This window comes from Styela clava, chromosome 11 (assembly GCF_964204865.1).
Source record: "Styela clava chromosome 11, kaStyClav1.hap1.2, whole genome shotgun sequence".
Classification (NCBI taxonomy): domain Eukaryota; kingdom Metazoa; phylum Chordata; class Ascidiacea; order Stolidobranchia; family Styelidae; genus Styela; species Styela clava.
Genome location: NC_135260.1, coordinates 2,149,760 through 2,167,518, shown reverse-complemented (window position 1 = coordinate 2,167,518; position 17,759 = coordinate 2,149,760). Strand labels below are relative to the sequence as shown.

At 37.6% G+C, this 17,759-nt stretch overlaps 1 protein-coding gene across 2 annotated transcripts in view; it reads right to left on the bottom strand.

The window, feature by feature from the left end:
* LOC120347789 (extracellular matrix organizing protein FRAS1-like) overlaps positions 1-10,673 on the bottom strand; it is a 185,096-nt gene extending 174,423 nt beyond the window's left edge. For both annotated transcript variants that reach the window (XM_039417879.2, XM_078118103.1), the window contains exons 1-2: positions 10,196-10,673; positions 4,078-4,109 (exon numbers count right to left, since the gene is read on the bottom strand). In XM_039417879.2, coding sequence (XP_039273813.2) covers positions 4,078-4,109; positions 10,196-10,262 — 99 coding nt within the window. In that variant the 5' untranslated portion in view covers positions 10,263-10,673. The remainder of the gene's footprint in view (positions 1-4,077; positions 4,110-10,195) is intronic.
* Between the last annotated feature and the right edge of the window lie 7,086 nt (positions 10,674-17,759).

The window sequence follows — 17,759 nt, the reverse complement described above, 5'->3', positions numbered from 1 at the left end:
CATAGAAAAAGAAAAGTCCGAAACTGATTGGTCCATTAGTTGAAGGGGAAATCAATCAATTTTTAACAATAAGTTATCAAAACCATCATAGGCCTAAACCCGGTGCCTAAACTAGGGTTGCCATATCGTCCGGAAAATTCCGGACATGTCCGGTATTTAGGGTTAAATTTTGGGTCCGGGAAGAATTTAAAAAATGCTCAAAAGTCCGGAATCCGGAATTTTACTGCATCTGCTATCGTACTGTGCACACTGCTAATACAGAACATTGTTATTTCGTACCGTGCGCATATTTTTTACTACGAGGTCATGAAAATAGTAATGCACTGTCCGGAATTTTGCGTTTTTAAATATGGTGACCCCAGCCTAAACGCGACCACACGCACTGTAAACCAAAACCGTGGTCACTGGAACCACCCTGAATTAATCACCAAACGTGATGTCGCGACAGAAGATCATGTTGCAGGTTTGTTAGTTTAAGAAAGTGCAATTGACTGCTGAAAATGCATTTCTAAGGGGGTGGTGGCAAAACATTGCCCCTACACACTTGCAATATGAGACGAGTGGCGGGTAAACAAGTCATGTACACCAGGTTGCAAGTCTTTATATGTGCTCGATGATGTAAGGTAACGTAAAAGCAGGTATACTACTAATGGATGGCTATAAGCGATTGCCGACACAAAATAGTACGAGGCAAACTATTCATTCAAAAGAAAATAGACTATAGAGAACTTGCAAGCACCCACAGGGCTAGTTAATTAAGGCAATACTGTATGACCCACATCTTCTCTTTCAGTAATTCAAGGGGACGTTGAGATACACTTGTTTTTTTTTAGTTTTGCTTCAAATGAGGTCTGTGGCAGTCGAAATTTTAGCCTACTGTATTACCTTCGTCGGGCCAATACTTCGTTTATCATCGACATTTCGACATTTCGTCTATGTCACACACCTGATTGATGCTTCATTGGAAACTTGGGCATTTCATGTTTAATGTTATGGTTATGAATTCTATTCGTATTTTTTTCTGCGGTTTCACTGACAACAGTTCTGTAGCATAGCTGTCATTTTTATGAGAAACAAAAAGCCACGAAATATTTCACAAGCGTATAATATTACAAGGTCATTGAAATTTCATTTTTCCATGACTTCGGTTTTTACCCAGAGTCATGAGATGTGGGAGACTGTGACCATGGTCTAAGTTTAAATTGCTGGTACCCCTGTAGTATGCGAACCAAGATGGTGAACACCGGAATGTGACATAATTTCAGGTACAAATACTACGGGCTAATCAATTGGCTAGTCTATAGAACTAAAATAAGGAAAACTGGAATAAAATTATGGCCTTACTCTAACCTGGTACACGTACTACATTTCGCTGTCCGCCATCTTGGTTCGCATACTACAGGAGTAATAAAATTGGCAATAAACCGATACATTGTTTTTAAAAATCACTTATAACTAAATGAGACTTATCTCTGAGCGAAGTTACTGGCGTTCACTCACTTAAAAGTAGAGGAGGCTCATCTCGGAGTAATGTAATGAGCACTCACTCAGAAGTGAAGGAAACTCGTTTTTGGGCAAAGCTGATACGATAGAACTGGGATGATATGTTCTGGTTTGCTTTTAAACGTTAAACGAATGTTTTATTACAGCTAAATTCAAGTTTATTTTACAGAAAAACGAATAGCGCATTATTCATCTTTCCATGACAGAACGATTCGATGTTTTCGAAACCGCAGTGTTGAAAGTTGGAATCTGATCTGTACCGCATTTCAACCTTGACAATGCATCACGCTATATGGCGTGTGGGTACGATGGGAAAGTTATGAGTTCGTTGCGTGAGAATTGTGAGAGTTCATATTGCGTCGTAATGTGTACTATTGCACAAACGACTACAATATATGGCGTGTACGTTCGTCGTGAAAAAAAGAAAAGTTACGAGTTGTTAGTGTGACAGTCCGGAGAGTCGTCCTCTCTGTTCGGTTGCATCGAGGTACGTATTGTCAGGTCGGGCGCGTTTGATGTACACTTGTTGAAAAAACGTCAATCATTTTATGGTATATTGTCCCTGCTGGGACGTCTCAAGATCATTTTTAACTAATCATTGCAAAGAACTGAATAAATAGTAAATATTATCAATTTTCTAACAAATCCCAGAATTATATATTTAGTAATAGAATACGTCCTCATAACGGGTGGAAGCATTTGAGCATATAACGAGAAATATCATAGTCTTGGTACATAAAACAACGTTATAAGCCCCATTAAATAATTATAACGCATTATCCATGAAAGGCAATGTATATTCTTTATTATCTCGCCTTTGCCTTGTTTAATCATACAGTAGGTAAGAACTCAAAGTACAAAAATAATAATAAAAAATCCTCAAACTCCACTTTGATGGGAGAAAACCCCAACGTTTCAAAAACACTATAATATTACAAGTCGCTAACTAATTACATATTCTGTGGTCGTAATGTGACTATTACTGTGAACCCGATACCGCACACCATCAACCCTTAACCACCTTCTGAAACCAGAGCCAGACTCACTTTTAAAAATTAAGGAAAATATCTAGAATTTTACAGTAACGCCAAAATATATGTAATTAATATTACATCTTGTAAATGCTAAAACTACGAGAATTAATATATCTCTGTACTACCTGGAGTTTTTGTGGCATATTTCACAATTTTACTCAGAAGAGGGCTCGGTATACAAGCCTCCACGCTCGATTGATTAGAGACTAGAGTAATTTGCGTAAAAATCTTTCGTGTGACCGGTACTTTATTTCTCTTACCAGTACGAAAGTCAGGTGTCTATGCCTCCGCCATGATTAGCAATATATTTATATATAATTATCAAGTTAGCCATTGGATTTTAATTTATTTAAGAAGCTCTAGTAAATGTATTCATTCAGTTAGAAGCAAATATTTTGGTTACGTTATTAGTATACGGTCGGTTTGACATTGAGGTTCTCTGTGTGACCTTGACTCCAATAAAATTTGTTTTTAAATAAATACAAAAAACTTGCATTTTGGAAGCTTTTAACCCAGTAGGGCAATCTTGTCACAAAATGACGCTCAACATGTGCCATGGTTTGTAATTCAACCCAAAATTTAATCCCCGCACTTCAAATTTTCGACAAAACATTTGTAAAATGCAATTTTACTGAAAAATGACACCTTCTGTCGCAAATTTGAGATGAAGCACTTGAAATCAAGGCTTTGAAGCTGAAATCAAAGAGAATCAACAACAAAAAGACTAAAAGTTTTTTCTCCTTCAAATTTTTTTCTATAAAAAATACACTCGAATCCTGCCCTGAATGCCAGAATATCTGCTTACACAAAAATTAAGAGCTATTGTTAGTGGCTAGGAGTTACAATGTTTGACTCTAAATGCAGACAAATGTACAATAAGGTGAGTAAACAATAAGGCTTGAATCGGTGATCCAGTAAAATGTTTCCTCTCTGCCTGTTATTAATCTTAATAATACTATAAGCATACCAGTAAGATGTATATTTTTTATGATTGATAAAAAACAGCTGACTGAGCAATTCTGCCTGATTCCAACTCCATAGAAGAATAAATCCGAGAAACATACATTGACAGACAGCCTGACACTTAACACTTTAAATTGTAAGCAAAATATATAAACGGATAATATCCAAAACCCACAATGTCATAAATCCTACACATCATAAATATCAATTACTGGTACGTCCTATTGGTTGTCATGCAAAATCTTATCATAGAGTATAACAAATTTCCTGACACACAACTCATATTTCATCCAAGCAAGCTGTCTGTCTGTCAAACTATCTGAGAACTTTAAACATTAATTTGCGACATATCAGATATGATATAAATATCGTACGAAAAATTGATCCTTATTTACACGTCTTATTTGGTCAAATGTTACCGGATTTTGAACCATACTTAGTCTTTAACCTGCTATATTCAAATTCTACGAAATTCATTTTATAGCGAAATAATTAACATTTTCTGAAATGTTCTTGGTAAACTTGAGACGAAGCGTTCATGTAATCCATGCCTTACGAATAAACTAAGTAACCATACCTTATGTCTTGTCCCGTCTTCTATGCATTCACCTGAAAAAAGGAAGATAAATTAATAATTTAAATTATGGTTAGATGTGTAGTGTTGAGTTTGAATAACAAATTAATTTGAACCCGGAAGTAAAACCCGGAAGTTAACAAAAATTTGATTTGACCCGGAATCAATGTGTTAAATGTATCTCGGCTCAAACGCTTGTTCTAAAGATTTTAAACAAACCAATTCGTTTACAACTTACTGAGGTTTTTCAAACTGGGCCCCAGACCCCCTTACAGGGCCATTGAGCGATCCTCTGGGGGCCACAAGCAAAGACTCTCTGTAAGAATCATTCGCGATGACTGTATTCAATCGAAGTAATTCATATGAAATCGTGTATCGTGGCGTATAAAATAAATGGCTGAAACTTTTTTTTTCGTATAAGCTCAAAGGACACTATTATTGAGAGCCTTTGTAAGGGGGCACGCATACTGGAAAATGATAACTTCTGTAACACACTAATACATGCTAAAGTCTTGAAGTGCGAAACGTGTCAGGAATTCCAAGTATTTCTATAAAAACAAAGGCGGCTTGTTCGCCTACCATCATGGATTTATGTCCTAATAACACGTGAAGTTATTGATATACCGGGAGAAATACGTTAAAACGATTATTTGTTGTATTCACGTTGCCTTTTATAAAAGATGCTAACACTGAATAAGATTTTGTATAAGCACTCTATGATATCTAAGACAGGTTAGCAAAGGTGCCATAGGTACGCAAAGTGCTCCATACAGAGCGCCAGGGATCCGTGAGAGAAACCTAGGGCGCTCCCGAAGTATTCGTACCAAGATGGCGCACAACCTGAACATAGTATGTGTACCAGGTTAGGGTTGTTCAGGTTGTGCGTTATCTTGGTACGAATGCTTACGGAGCGCCTTTATTTGAGTGGTCGAAACGTTCATATAAAGAGAAGCCTTCTACTTTTAAATGTTGGCTTAGGACCCTTGCTTAGAGAAAAACCCGGCATAAAAAGACACAGAACGTCAGGAATTTCAAATCGCTTGTTCAACAAAGGTAACTTGTGTTTCCAAAATCGTGGGCACCCACAGCTGACCATTGTCCGATATTGGTTGTACATGTATTGAGAATTGTCCAGTGTCGGTGGTTTGTTTGTTGTGAATACACTCGGACAGCGAGAGCATTGTTTGCAAAAACTGCGACAGGTATAAAAGTTTACTATCAGGAAAAAAGTAAATTTATCGTATTTTGAGTAAAATTTAAAATTTTCGTTTAAATTTTAATCGAGAACACTTCTAGTTCATCATAGTTTGGCAGATATATACTATAAAACGCTAAAAGTTGATTATAAGGAACGATATTGCAATTTTGCGATGCCAAATCAAGCTAAAAAACGAGACAAGCGGCCTCTGTTTCAGACGGGCGATTTCCTGTTATCACGAAGGCATGTTACGACAAATGCACGCAAGGGGCGCAATTATGAAAAAATAAAAGTCGAAAATATGCAAGCTTAAGTTTGGGAAATTTTGATTCTGACATGACCGAAAGCGCCCGGAATTTAGTCCATAGGCATCAAAAAAGGTTGGGGACCACTGCATACGGGCCAGAGCCAAACGAATGGTTCATTTCAAAAATGGTCGGCAATAATTCCACAATGTAGCCAGGTTCTAAAAATAGAATTAAATACACAAAACGTCAATCAAACTGAGTGATGGATTACCCCGCCCCCAATGTGAGGAAACCAGACGTCATCTGCTACTGTGTGTGTGGGTTAGGAGTGGCTTAAAAACAATACAGTTTTGGTTACGTAGTGCACGTTTCAGAAGCGTCGAACGTGCTTGTAGTGGTATTATGGACAATTCGTGAGTATTCACAGGGTGACCACAAAAAACAGGGCGCTCCAGAAGTGTGTGTACAAGTATGGAGGTAACTAATTTTGTTAGCCTACTTTACATCGAGTTGTGTGATGGGACTGAAACCTATGGGTAGAGGAATATTCACTTGGCTAACACAGACAGTCCCCGAACTCGAAATAGAACTAAAATAAGAAAAATTGAAATAAAATTATGGCCTAATCCTGACCTACACATACACATAGGCCGGACTGGAATAAATACATTAATTCCGAAATACAGACGCATCAGTGGATATCGCACAGACAATTTGCGCGAATTAATAACTTGACTAAAATAGTCACCTTATGGACATCGCGAACAACATGTTTTGAACGACTTAGGTATTGATAACACGACAATTCAAAATATTTGTGGTTAGAGAACCACGTGTGCTAACATAGGACAATAGCTTCGTACCGGCCTACCGTACCGCCCCAGTGCCCAACCCAGATTTAGTCTATACATATTCGTTAAGAAATCGTTGACTTAGCTGCTACCATTTGAATAGAAACGTGATTCTGACAGTTTCTAGGGTGTGAAATAGGTGATTAACGTTTAACGCGGAATATAAGGCGGGTAAAATATCGGGAAGCCAGCTTTGCGAGAGAGCGAGAACAAAGTTTTTGCGAGAGAGAAATAAGGGTGAATGAAACGTACTAAGACAGGTTAAGAACAACAGGTCTATTGAAAAAATAAAAGAGTTGTGGGGAATTAAAACAAAATTAAATTTTGCAAACTGCAATTCACATCTTTCTCGGGGTTTTGCTCCAAATTTTCAGATTTTATATTCAAAATTTTAGGAATATAGCCGAAAAAAAATATAAAAATTTAATTGTGAAAAATAAAAAATTTGAGAAAGGGCGGGAAAATATTCATTTACTCAATTAGGACGTCATTTGACCCTTTTCCGGGGTTATTCATCCAGAGGTTTTAAATTAGTATAATTGGTCGCAGCTGAGTCAGACAGACATCAAAGTCCGCTAACCGGACGAAAGTGTATTTTGTCTTTTGTTTGGCAAACAGTTCACGAATTCAGTCAAAAAATAAAATTATAGAATTTTATTGTTAATAAAAATGTAATAACAAAGTTTTGAAGAGACCTTTCATTGGCCCATGGTTGATATGACTAAATCGCCACATAAGTGAGAACTTCAAAACGAATTGGGAACTCGGAAACGCAGAAGTTTTGTTTGTGACTAAACAATTACGATCGATATGACGCAACAAACAAAAAACAAAGATCAAAGAATCCCGACGTTTTCACCGACTTTGATGCATTCGTTCAATTTTCCCTTTACTCAGCCGGAAAGTTCAACCGAAATAACTACAAAGTGAAAAATTTTGCGGTGTTTGCTCTGAGCAAAGCCCTGGTCAAGTAGTCACTTACCCCCACAGTTTTTATAAAAGGATCATTTCGAGCTATTTGACCTCAACCGTGCAGGGCTGTTGGACTGCCATGTAGACAGCAGGTTAGGAATGAATACATAACGCCAATCGCCATTTAAATGGCCTTCTTCATGCAGTGCTCTTAGGCTACCATATAGACAGCAAGTTAGAGATTAATGCGTAGTCCCAATCGACATTTAAAATGGCACATACATAGAGGGCAATTGGGCAGCAAGTCTGATTTTAAACCTGCTACGCGAAAACTGCCAATCAAGTGCAATCAAGTTAATGCGAAGACTTGTTACTTATCGATCTTAAGATCGGTAAGTATGTTGATAGGTATTTGTCTGTCTGTCTGTCTGTCTGTCTGTCTGTTTGTTTGTCTGTTAGATGAACGCGATATCTCACGAAGGCGAGGTTGAATCTGCTCCAAATTTTGCATGTGCATTCATCATATCTCGGACCAGAAGCCTATCGAAGCCTATTTTGGATGAATTACGTCGTATAATTAGCGAATTATTATTTAATTAGTGATAGGACACGCGGTGTCACTATAGAATCATGATTCGAAACCGCAGTTTCGTTCGATAAGGCTTCGGTCACCGACTGATATTCTCGTTCTTTTATTAATGAGTTCAAATGTGTCCAGACTGAATTAAAAATAATGTTTAAGGTGCTAGGAAGTCTGTATAATTTAGTTACAAACGTACAATAGGCAAATTCAATATTGTCCTTTCTATGCTATACGACTTCGGACGTCTATTTATAACTTTTTATCGCCCATGACCTATAAATCTATCACAACCCAAATACATTTTTGATGAGTTAGCGAAATAAATAGTAATGGTCCATCCTTGATAACCAACTGCGGTGACATTTTCATAAGGCGTTGGCCTGTGCGTCGTTTTCATCTCTTTATTCGAAAAAAGTTCCGTATAAGCATCTACTATTTTGGGGATGACAGGCTTATTTTTATTTAGGCATTTCTTGCCCTTTCATTAGTTGAATAATAAATATACTTATTTAATATAATTATCACTGTATCTGTGAACTCTCTGCAATCGCGCTGTGCCCCGAGGTCCGACTACACGTATTTGTAAATTTACGACGACTACGACGATTTTTGTAAATTTTTTGAGTTCCACGACCCCAGCGTGAACTTTCAACCCGGAATACGGAAATCCTCGCTCAGAAGACATCAAAGCAAAGTAAACAGTAAATCTGTTTTAACTAAAAATAGAACGAGAACCTCAGCAAATAAGTTAGTGAGTTGACTTATGTCCGCGGTGAGGTCGGGATGAGGCCACGTGTTATGTTCAGTCGGTTTTATAAGATGATCGGTACTCCCGAAGTATGTGAACCAAGATGGCGGACACCGGATCGTAGTATATGTACCAAGTTAGGCCATAATTTTATTCTAAATTTCCCTATTTTAGTTCTATTACGAGCTCGGAGACTAGCCAAGTAACTCCCGTAGTATTTGTACCTGAAATTATTGCCTAACCCTTACCTGGTCGTTGTCGTAACGATCCCGATCTATGAAAGATCGCTCGCGTTAGCGAGTTCGTTATCGTCGGCGGAGATGCCTTTTCGGGTGATCGTACATTTTTTTAGCAAGCTCTATGACGTGATTGTGACGTCGCAGTGACGTAATTTTTGAATTACGTAACCCGGTGGGAGTAAGGAATAACATATGCAAAAATGTTTGTGCCACGCCAATTAGAAGTACTTTCGGCGTTTAGTGAACACGCGCCCATTTTAGTGCGTCATAGTTAATGCGGTGAGTATTGGCCTCTCCCACTGAAGAGACTCCGGTCCTCGATGATAGTGGCTTATTACATATCCTCAGACATCAATGGCTGCTTGTATATGGCCTTTGTTCGAAGCGAAATGCCCAAATAACGCCATTAAACTCCGATCTATATATATTTTTGCCCCAAAGCAAAACTTGTTATTCCCGCGGCGTGAATTCTTTGATGTTAGAATACTTTTGAGCAATGATTTTCATACCTCTAGTGTTTCAAATGATCATTGACGACGATGGTATGTTTACGTCAATATAACGTACGATGTGCGTTATTCAATTACGCAAAGTAAAGAACTGTACGTGACTACGACGCACCACAATTGGATGTAATGACGCAAATTCTCTTCTTGTCTCAAAAGCAATTTCGTAACAAATCAGTAGTAATTTAATGATAAATTGATTCGTTCATGATTGGATAAAACATACATGGGCGTGGCATAGTAATTTCATAAAATTGGGACTTTTGGAGATTTTTGAAGCTTAAAATTACAGCAAAAACCAAATCCTTAACGATTTTTAGACACACATGAAACTCCCTTTGTGCAAACATAAGATGGAATGCCGATTACGTTTATGATATCACAACCACATTGATGGATTGTTATACAACAATGATTCTTGTGGTAAACCACCTGGCCTACTACTGAAGACTATTCATGATCGCGTCGTTGCATGGCGGCGGTGACAATTGTCGAACCACAAAATTTTGGGCAAATTGTGTCCCCAAACATAAAACTATATTTTCAGGACACTGGAACATTTCTTGGAACTTTTGTACAAAGCCCCGGCCAACGCTCAAACATTAGTGTTTGGTATGCAGATTCCGGTGGAAGTTCATTTTTTTCAAATCATTTCTAACCCTGACCCTGATTCAACCCAGCTGTATAATTACTAATTTGTTATTTAAAAACGTCGAGGGTGGTGTTTTTCTTAAATCCCACATTTTGGAATTAGGAGCTCGGGATTTGTGCGCATGACTTCATTTTGAGAAAAATATCTCGTAACATAAATAGAAAATACTTTATGAAGAACTTACCTTGTACAGAAGTTGCAATTGCTATGAGGACGAGCAGGTAGGATATATACTTGGTAATTTCGGACATTGTGCTTTATGGTAAGATGTATCGTTCGCTACGTCCTCTATTCCAATAGATAAGCTTGCATACTCCCAAGCGTTCGAAAACTCTCTTTTAGCGTCCAAAATAGGGTTTTAAAGTTTGTATTGGTGTAAAATAGTATTCCTTTTGTAGTTCAAAATTATCGTCCGAAATCGTAGCCGACTTAGCGGCCCGGATTAACTGTATATCCGGACAAATGAAAAAGTTTCTCCAATAAAAAATCTTCTCAGTTGTAAAGGTCCGAGTTAAATTCCAAATTGTTTCCAACCAAAATGGTTCAAACAGTTAATTTCGGGTTTTCGTCCGAAGTTTTTGTCTTTTAGCGTTGCTTCTCGCAACTTGTCTCGTTACGTCCGAAAATAAAATTCTTGATTTGAACCAAAATAGCTACTGACGCAAACTAGCAGCGCTAAAATAAACTAGCAATCTGTAAAATAAAAGATATTTATGATGAGAAATAGTAGCATTACCGCTCCGAACAAGGCTCTCAATAAGCATCAACTTTCAGCGAATTTTCAGCGCAAACTGCATTTCCAAACTCTAAGTTGATAATTAGAAATTTTCTTATTTTTAGCGTTGGCGAGGCCTTTGTACAAAAGATCCCACAGCGCCACTGAAACTGAAATATGGAAATACGATGGTGAAATTGAGAAAAGTTAGAGCCGGCCGCTAAAACACCAAGTGTTTATAAACCAGAAAGTTTTAAATTTGGAAGTTTCTGCATCGCGTCCTATCAAATGCTCATTCAGTTGCACTGGTTGCATAAGAATTATTATGAACTGAAGTTCATTTACAGAACTCGTGTAGGTAAGTATACAGTCAATGCAAATATTAAATATCAAATTAGATTGAAAAACTCTCACAAATCTGCTCATGAAACGTGTGTAAACACTATTAAATGTAACATACCTGGTAAATATAGGTTGAATGCGGGAAAAGTACCCAAAGTTTAATGGAAATTCGACATAGCGAGATAACAATCCCATAACAACCATCTCTCCCAGGGTCTAATAAATTGATTAGGCAAAGCCTAACCAGAATGATTTAATTTCAGTCCTATGAGAAATAGGACTTTGCGCATGTTTACATTAAATTACGTAGCGACTGTCGATATTCCAATGTTGAAATGCAAAAAATGCGGCTTTATTGAACGCAGTGTAGTAAAAATTCTCCGACGGAAATATGACCGTAAATATTTATACCAACAGCCAAAGTTCAAGTAAATATGTACAAATTTCTATAGCTCAAATAGATTATTATACGATAGGGCTTTATTGTCGAATCTTGATGAACTTATGAAATATATTATAAATAATGCACTCGTTCCGGGGGGGTCATCAATATTTAATATTGTTTGATATTAATTGAACGTAGAAAACCGCCCACAGACACACTATACTTGACATCACTGTTACTTGTTAGCACATAAGATTTTGATGCTTTATATATAACAAGAGAGCTACGCCCAAATATATGGACACGTATGTTAGCGAGAGAGTACGGTTTACCGTATCGTCAGATCACGGTCTACAAATATATTCACACCAAGCGAAGCAGTACAGTCGGACACAAAATGGCGTCCGATGTTCGCAGAACGTTCGGTGACGTCATAGCAAACAAAAACAAATTTCACAGAGCTAACAGAAATATTTGAAATAAATAAAAGTAATAGCCTTCTGGAGAAAAATTTTATCTGTAACCGCTGGAAATTTCCGAGCAATTGGTCCAGTAATCAAAGAGAAAAGCGACTTTTTAGATTTTCCACTAGGTGTCCAAAAAGTGTCAAATAACAAGAACAACAACAACATGATACTGAAACGATCGCTATGTCCAATAATAAAACTGGTGCTGTGTAAATAGGTGGGTTTTGGTAGTCATTGCTAATTGAAAGCCAAGTTACAATTAATTTTCGTGAATTTTATGTTGTTGAAAAAATTTCTTATATTTACGAACATTGATAGGGGGGTTCAAGATCAAACATGGGCAAAGTACGGCCCGCGGGCCAAATCCGGCCCGTTGAGTAATCCAATCTGGCCCGCCTAATGCTGCCGCAACCAAACTAAAATCAAATTTTGATGTTTTAGCTAGAAAAAAATAGCTCAAGGAATTTGTTAAGATTGAGATTAAATTTAGTTTTGGCATGAGGCTTATTGTTTTCCACATTTGCTTCGTAACAATAAAATGTAACTTGTTACATCACACTCACATGGCCCGCCAGTCTAGGTTGGCAAAATTTTGGCCCCTGGTTCAAAAGCCTTGCCCACCCCTGTTTTAGATGATACTTGTTGAACTAAGCACGTGCCGATAGGTGGATACCTAAAAGTAAATTTTTCGAGTCACGATGTGGCATGAACATCACATTCAATACTGCTTTTTTTTATTAATTAAAGTGGAATACCGTCCACAGACACACTACCGGCCATCCACCATTATTCGTCATTTGTATTAAATATACCTAAACCTGGCAACCATGTTTATGAAATCAAACAGCGTCGCAAAAGAACGCAATCGTGCCAGCTGTAGCGTCAAACGTGCTCGGCGGTAAAACCCAATATTTACTCGCCTCACTCATAAAAAGGCGCTCCAGAAGTATGTGTACCAATATGCAGGTAACTAATTTTGTTCGCCTACTTTACATCAAGTTGTGTAAAGGGACTGAAACATATGGGTATATTCACTTGGCTAACACAGACAGTCCCCGAACTTGTAATAGAACTAAAAAAAGGAAACTCGGAATAAAATTAGGGCCTAACCTTAACCTGGTACACACACTACGGGAGTACACATATAATAGTCAATCATTTTTAAACAAGATCACTAAAACATCGCACATATCCCAGTGATAAAGCACGTACTTTAACTACGGCCCTTACTTGAACGATCATAATCAAAACTAAAATGATATTATTGAATGGTCTCATGAATTACTGTGAAATAAAACTCATATTTCTGTAAATTTTTAATAGCATTATAGTGAGCAATATTTGCTTTTTGACAGAGTTATTTGCCATCCGCATCTCGTGTGTTGTAGTGCGGTAGTCAGTTCCGAATATACATACCGGGCCAGACTATGCGGTGCCATGAACTATATTTCGTAACCTAGGGGAAATAGAGCTAGTAATACGGTAGCAATGAATATTATGTTCCCAGTCCAATCATTTTATGAACGGCCTCCTCCGTACAGAGCTGTTGTGCTGTCATACGGACAGCAGGTTAGGAAAATGAATGAATATATGGTCCCAACTTCAATCACAATTGATGGCCTACTCCATACAGTGCTGTTGTGCTATACAGACAGTAGGTTAGGAATAGACATATGATCCCAATCGCCATTTGAATGGTCTTGTCGGTGGAGATCTATTGGCATGAATATAATATGAATGAATTGCTAAAAATCATATTGATATAAAATCACAGTTATTTTTACCGGTATTTTTAAATTACTACTTTTCTGCGGTAATTTAAAGTGATTTCACAGTAAATTACAAGCAATCTCAACTCGGAGTAACAAAATATTTTCAATTTTAATTTCAAATTCCAGTAAAAGCAGAGGAGTATCAGCAATCGGTGTATGTTCTACACTAAAAGCTTCGTCCTTCGACAAATTAAAGGATTTAGAAGGCTTTTATCTAAGACCACAAAAACATTTCGGTTCAAAATTTTTACAACATATACCAAGCATGGCACTAATATAAAGCGCGTCTACGAGACGCGCTCTATATTAGTGCCATGTTTGATACAGTAACCCTTTTAATAAGCTTTCTTATTTGGCAAAAAGTCAAAATATCTCGCGAAAATTGGCAGATGAAATGATGAAATTTTAATCCTATAATGGGAGAATTTCATATGTGGTATGCAAATATTAGGAGAGTATCGTTTCTGCTTAATTTGACAAAATGTAATTTGTTTTATTAATGTTGTACTACAAGTATTCAACCTTCCATTTTCTCGTTTAAATTTCGACAAATTCGCATAGTGAAATTTGGAATATTTAAAATATTGGAACAGTTAGAAATTTAGATAAAACATCCCCATTATAATAAGAAAATTTGTGATTATTCAGTTTGGGTTTGGTTCAAAAATGCAGATTGCGCTGTAAATTCAAATTTCCAAGTCATTCCTATAACCTGACTACATAATTACTAGTTACTTATCGATTTTAATCGGTAAGTATGTTGATAGGTATTTGTTAGTCTGTCTGTCTGTCTGTCTGTTAGATGCACGCGATATCTCACGAAAGCGAGATTGAATCTGCTCCAGATTTTGCATGTGCATTTATCATAGCTCGGATCAGAAGACTGTTGATTTTGAATGAATTATGTCGTATAATTAGCGAGTTAATAATTAATTAGTGATGGGACACACGGTGTCACTATGGAGTAAGACCACTGTTTTGGGGGATACCCTAACCTTCGATCGATTAGTCTTCGGTCCCTGACCGATATTCTAGTTTGTTATTTTAACGTGGCGGGGGTGTTTATCTTAAATTTCACATTTTTGTATTAGTGGTGTGCAAAAGATCAATTTTTCCCCGCAACTGTGTAAAACAGTTTTTTCATAATTTTGTAATTTTTGTCCATTCCAGCGACTCTCAAACTTAGTGCCGACTGCTCTTCTATAAAATATTCATCTACTTATGCTTTTAACGTTTGTATCGGGTATTAAAGAAAAGCCAACAAACGAAAGCAAAACAATAAATGCATTGCAACTAAAGAAATGCTAGTCAATTTACATTAAATTAATCAGCCGATGGTAAAATGCCTTTGCTAGCGGCCTCCGTTTATTAGAACAAAAATCCCGTTAAATAAGTATTTTCACAAACAAAATTTTTTTTTTTTTCAGTAAATCGAGTCCCAGTTGCATCCCAATGGCCCGGAAAATATGTTTATATTCTATAAGTCTTACCTTTATTTAGTCGGCAGGCCACAGGCACATTGAGGCCTTACATGCCTTCAAAGACGGAACTTAAATTTGAACTTCTTGGGAGTCACACAGCGGGGTGATGACCGAGCGCGCAACGCCGAATAGTTCGTAAAAACACGGCTTCAAAGTCGGGACAAAGCCACATCCGCTCGAGGACAAATTTTATGGCGAGTGGGAAGTTTAATAGCTTTGCAGTCATAAAATGTAAAACGAATCTCGCGGAACGGGTATGGAATCATGGCTATATTAACCTCAAAGCCAGAGGTTTTAAACTTGGCCTTCGGCCATCTTAAGTTACTGCATGTAACTGCACTATATACTGTACTGTTCGCGATGACCAATCTTACACAGTGATACATTTTTTACTTAGCGATCTCGATAGGTAAGTATGTTGATAGGTATTTTTTTGTCTGTCTGTCTGTGCACGCGATATCTCACGAATGCGAGGTTGATTCTGCTTCAAATTTTGCACGTGCATTCATCATATCTCGGATCAGAAGCCTATCAATTTTGGATAAATTATGTCGTATAATTAGCGAGTTGATAATTAATTAGTGATGGGACACGCTGTGTCGCTATTGAGTCAGAGTGAAGGATACACGCCGCTAGATCGATAAGTCGGCGGCTTTCGATCCCTATCTCGTTTTTTCTGTTTGTTAACTTTTTATAATTAAACGTGGCGCATAAAATTTCTGCTGGAAGTGCCTTGCATAGAAAATTGTGTTTATAGTCTTTGAAAAGGGACACAGCCCACAGATCATGAAAGAACCTCTGGTCAAAGGAGGTATCGGTAAGTTCAGATCAGAGCAGAGTTTAATTAGCGTATTTTCACCACAGTTGGAATCGTCTTTTCGAACTTTTCGTTATCGGTGGACCAATTTACTTGGTGATAAATAAAGTCAAAAAATAAAACGGAAAGATTCTCTGATTGTTCCATAAATATTTGCTACTTATATATTGCTATATACCCGTGGCTGTGTCTGTGTGAACTTAGCCTAGTCGGGAACAAAAGGCGCAAATAGAGATGGTGTAAAAAGGTTGAATAAGCACTTCAAAATCTATGTCCGTCACAATAACGATATAATACCGAATTTATTGTGCAACTTTATTACAAATTCAACGCCAAACAGTACACAGTCGGCCGAACTTGATTGTGCGATAAAATAGAACTTTTAGTATCAACCAAACATGATTAGATATAACACAGAATTCTCCACCGACGACCAAATTCAAAGGATTCATTTAATTCCCGCTGGGATTCAAAGCATCATACCATAACACGACAATGCGGTTTTCCTGCACGGTTTCCATCACTTTCAAAGCACCAGTCGGTTAGTGCGGTAGCGCTACTACAACAACAAACTCACGTGTGTACCAAATACCAAGGTAACTAATTTTGTTCGCCTATTTTACATCAAGTTGTGTAAAGTGACTGAAACCTATGGGCAGGGGATATATTCATTTGGTTATTACAGACAGTCCCCGAACTCGTAATAGAACTAAAATAAGGAAAATCGGAATAAAGTTATGGCCTAACCCTAACCTGGTACACATACTACGGGAGTACCCGAAATACTACATAATAGGGCAGGTGTTCCTAATGCAGGGTGTTTCCCATTCTTACCTCGAGCAACGCTCCAAACAAACATTTTGATATGAAAGAGCTAGTTCGCCTCTGAAAGATCAGCTTCTATTTTTGAATTTCTCTTACAATTTGTTGCCTTCTATATAGTTAAGAGTGCACTCAGAAATGGGAATGAAAATTTGGGCTCAATCGCTATTTGAACGGCCTCCTGCGTTCAGTGCTATAGGGCTGCCATATAGACAGTAGGATAGGAATAGGGATAGAGTAACCCAATAAAATGATTAATAATAATCATCACTAACGGTGCGTCGAGGTATGAGCAATTAGGCGAGAAAACGTTGAGCGAAGAGATGATTGAAATCATAGCGCTCGCTGGTGAATAGCATTTGATTAAGTTGGGATGAATGTAAAACTTTAGTAGACAAACGGTTAAAGTAAGCGTATGAGGTGGGATTCGTGGTGTTTGCTGCGCAGTACTCTCGAAGTATGTGAACCAAGATGGCTGACACCGGAACGTAGTATGTGTACCAGGTTAGGGTTAGGCCATAATTTCAGGTACAAATACTACGGGAGTCACTCATCTAGTCCCCGAACTCGTAATAGAACTAATATAAAAAAAATTCGGAATAAAATTTTGGCCTAACTCTAACTTGGTACACATACTACGTTCCGGTGTCAGCCATCTTGGTTCACATACTTCGAGAGTACCTGCTGGGTTAGCTGAGTATAAATGTAAGGTATATACATAGGATAGGCTTTGAAGTAAAAATAATGACAAAAATAGTGGTTTACGAGTAAGACACCGACCGATTTGATATACTGTTCTACAACATGATTGTACGTTGCCGACCAAAAACTTGAATACAAACCAATATTATTAAGTCTAATCCTGAGTGAATTCACTACATCACGATATTTGAGATGATACCAAAGTACATGCTGTATAAAACACCGCAAGTCACGAAGCTCTTGGA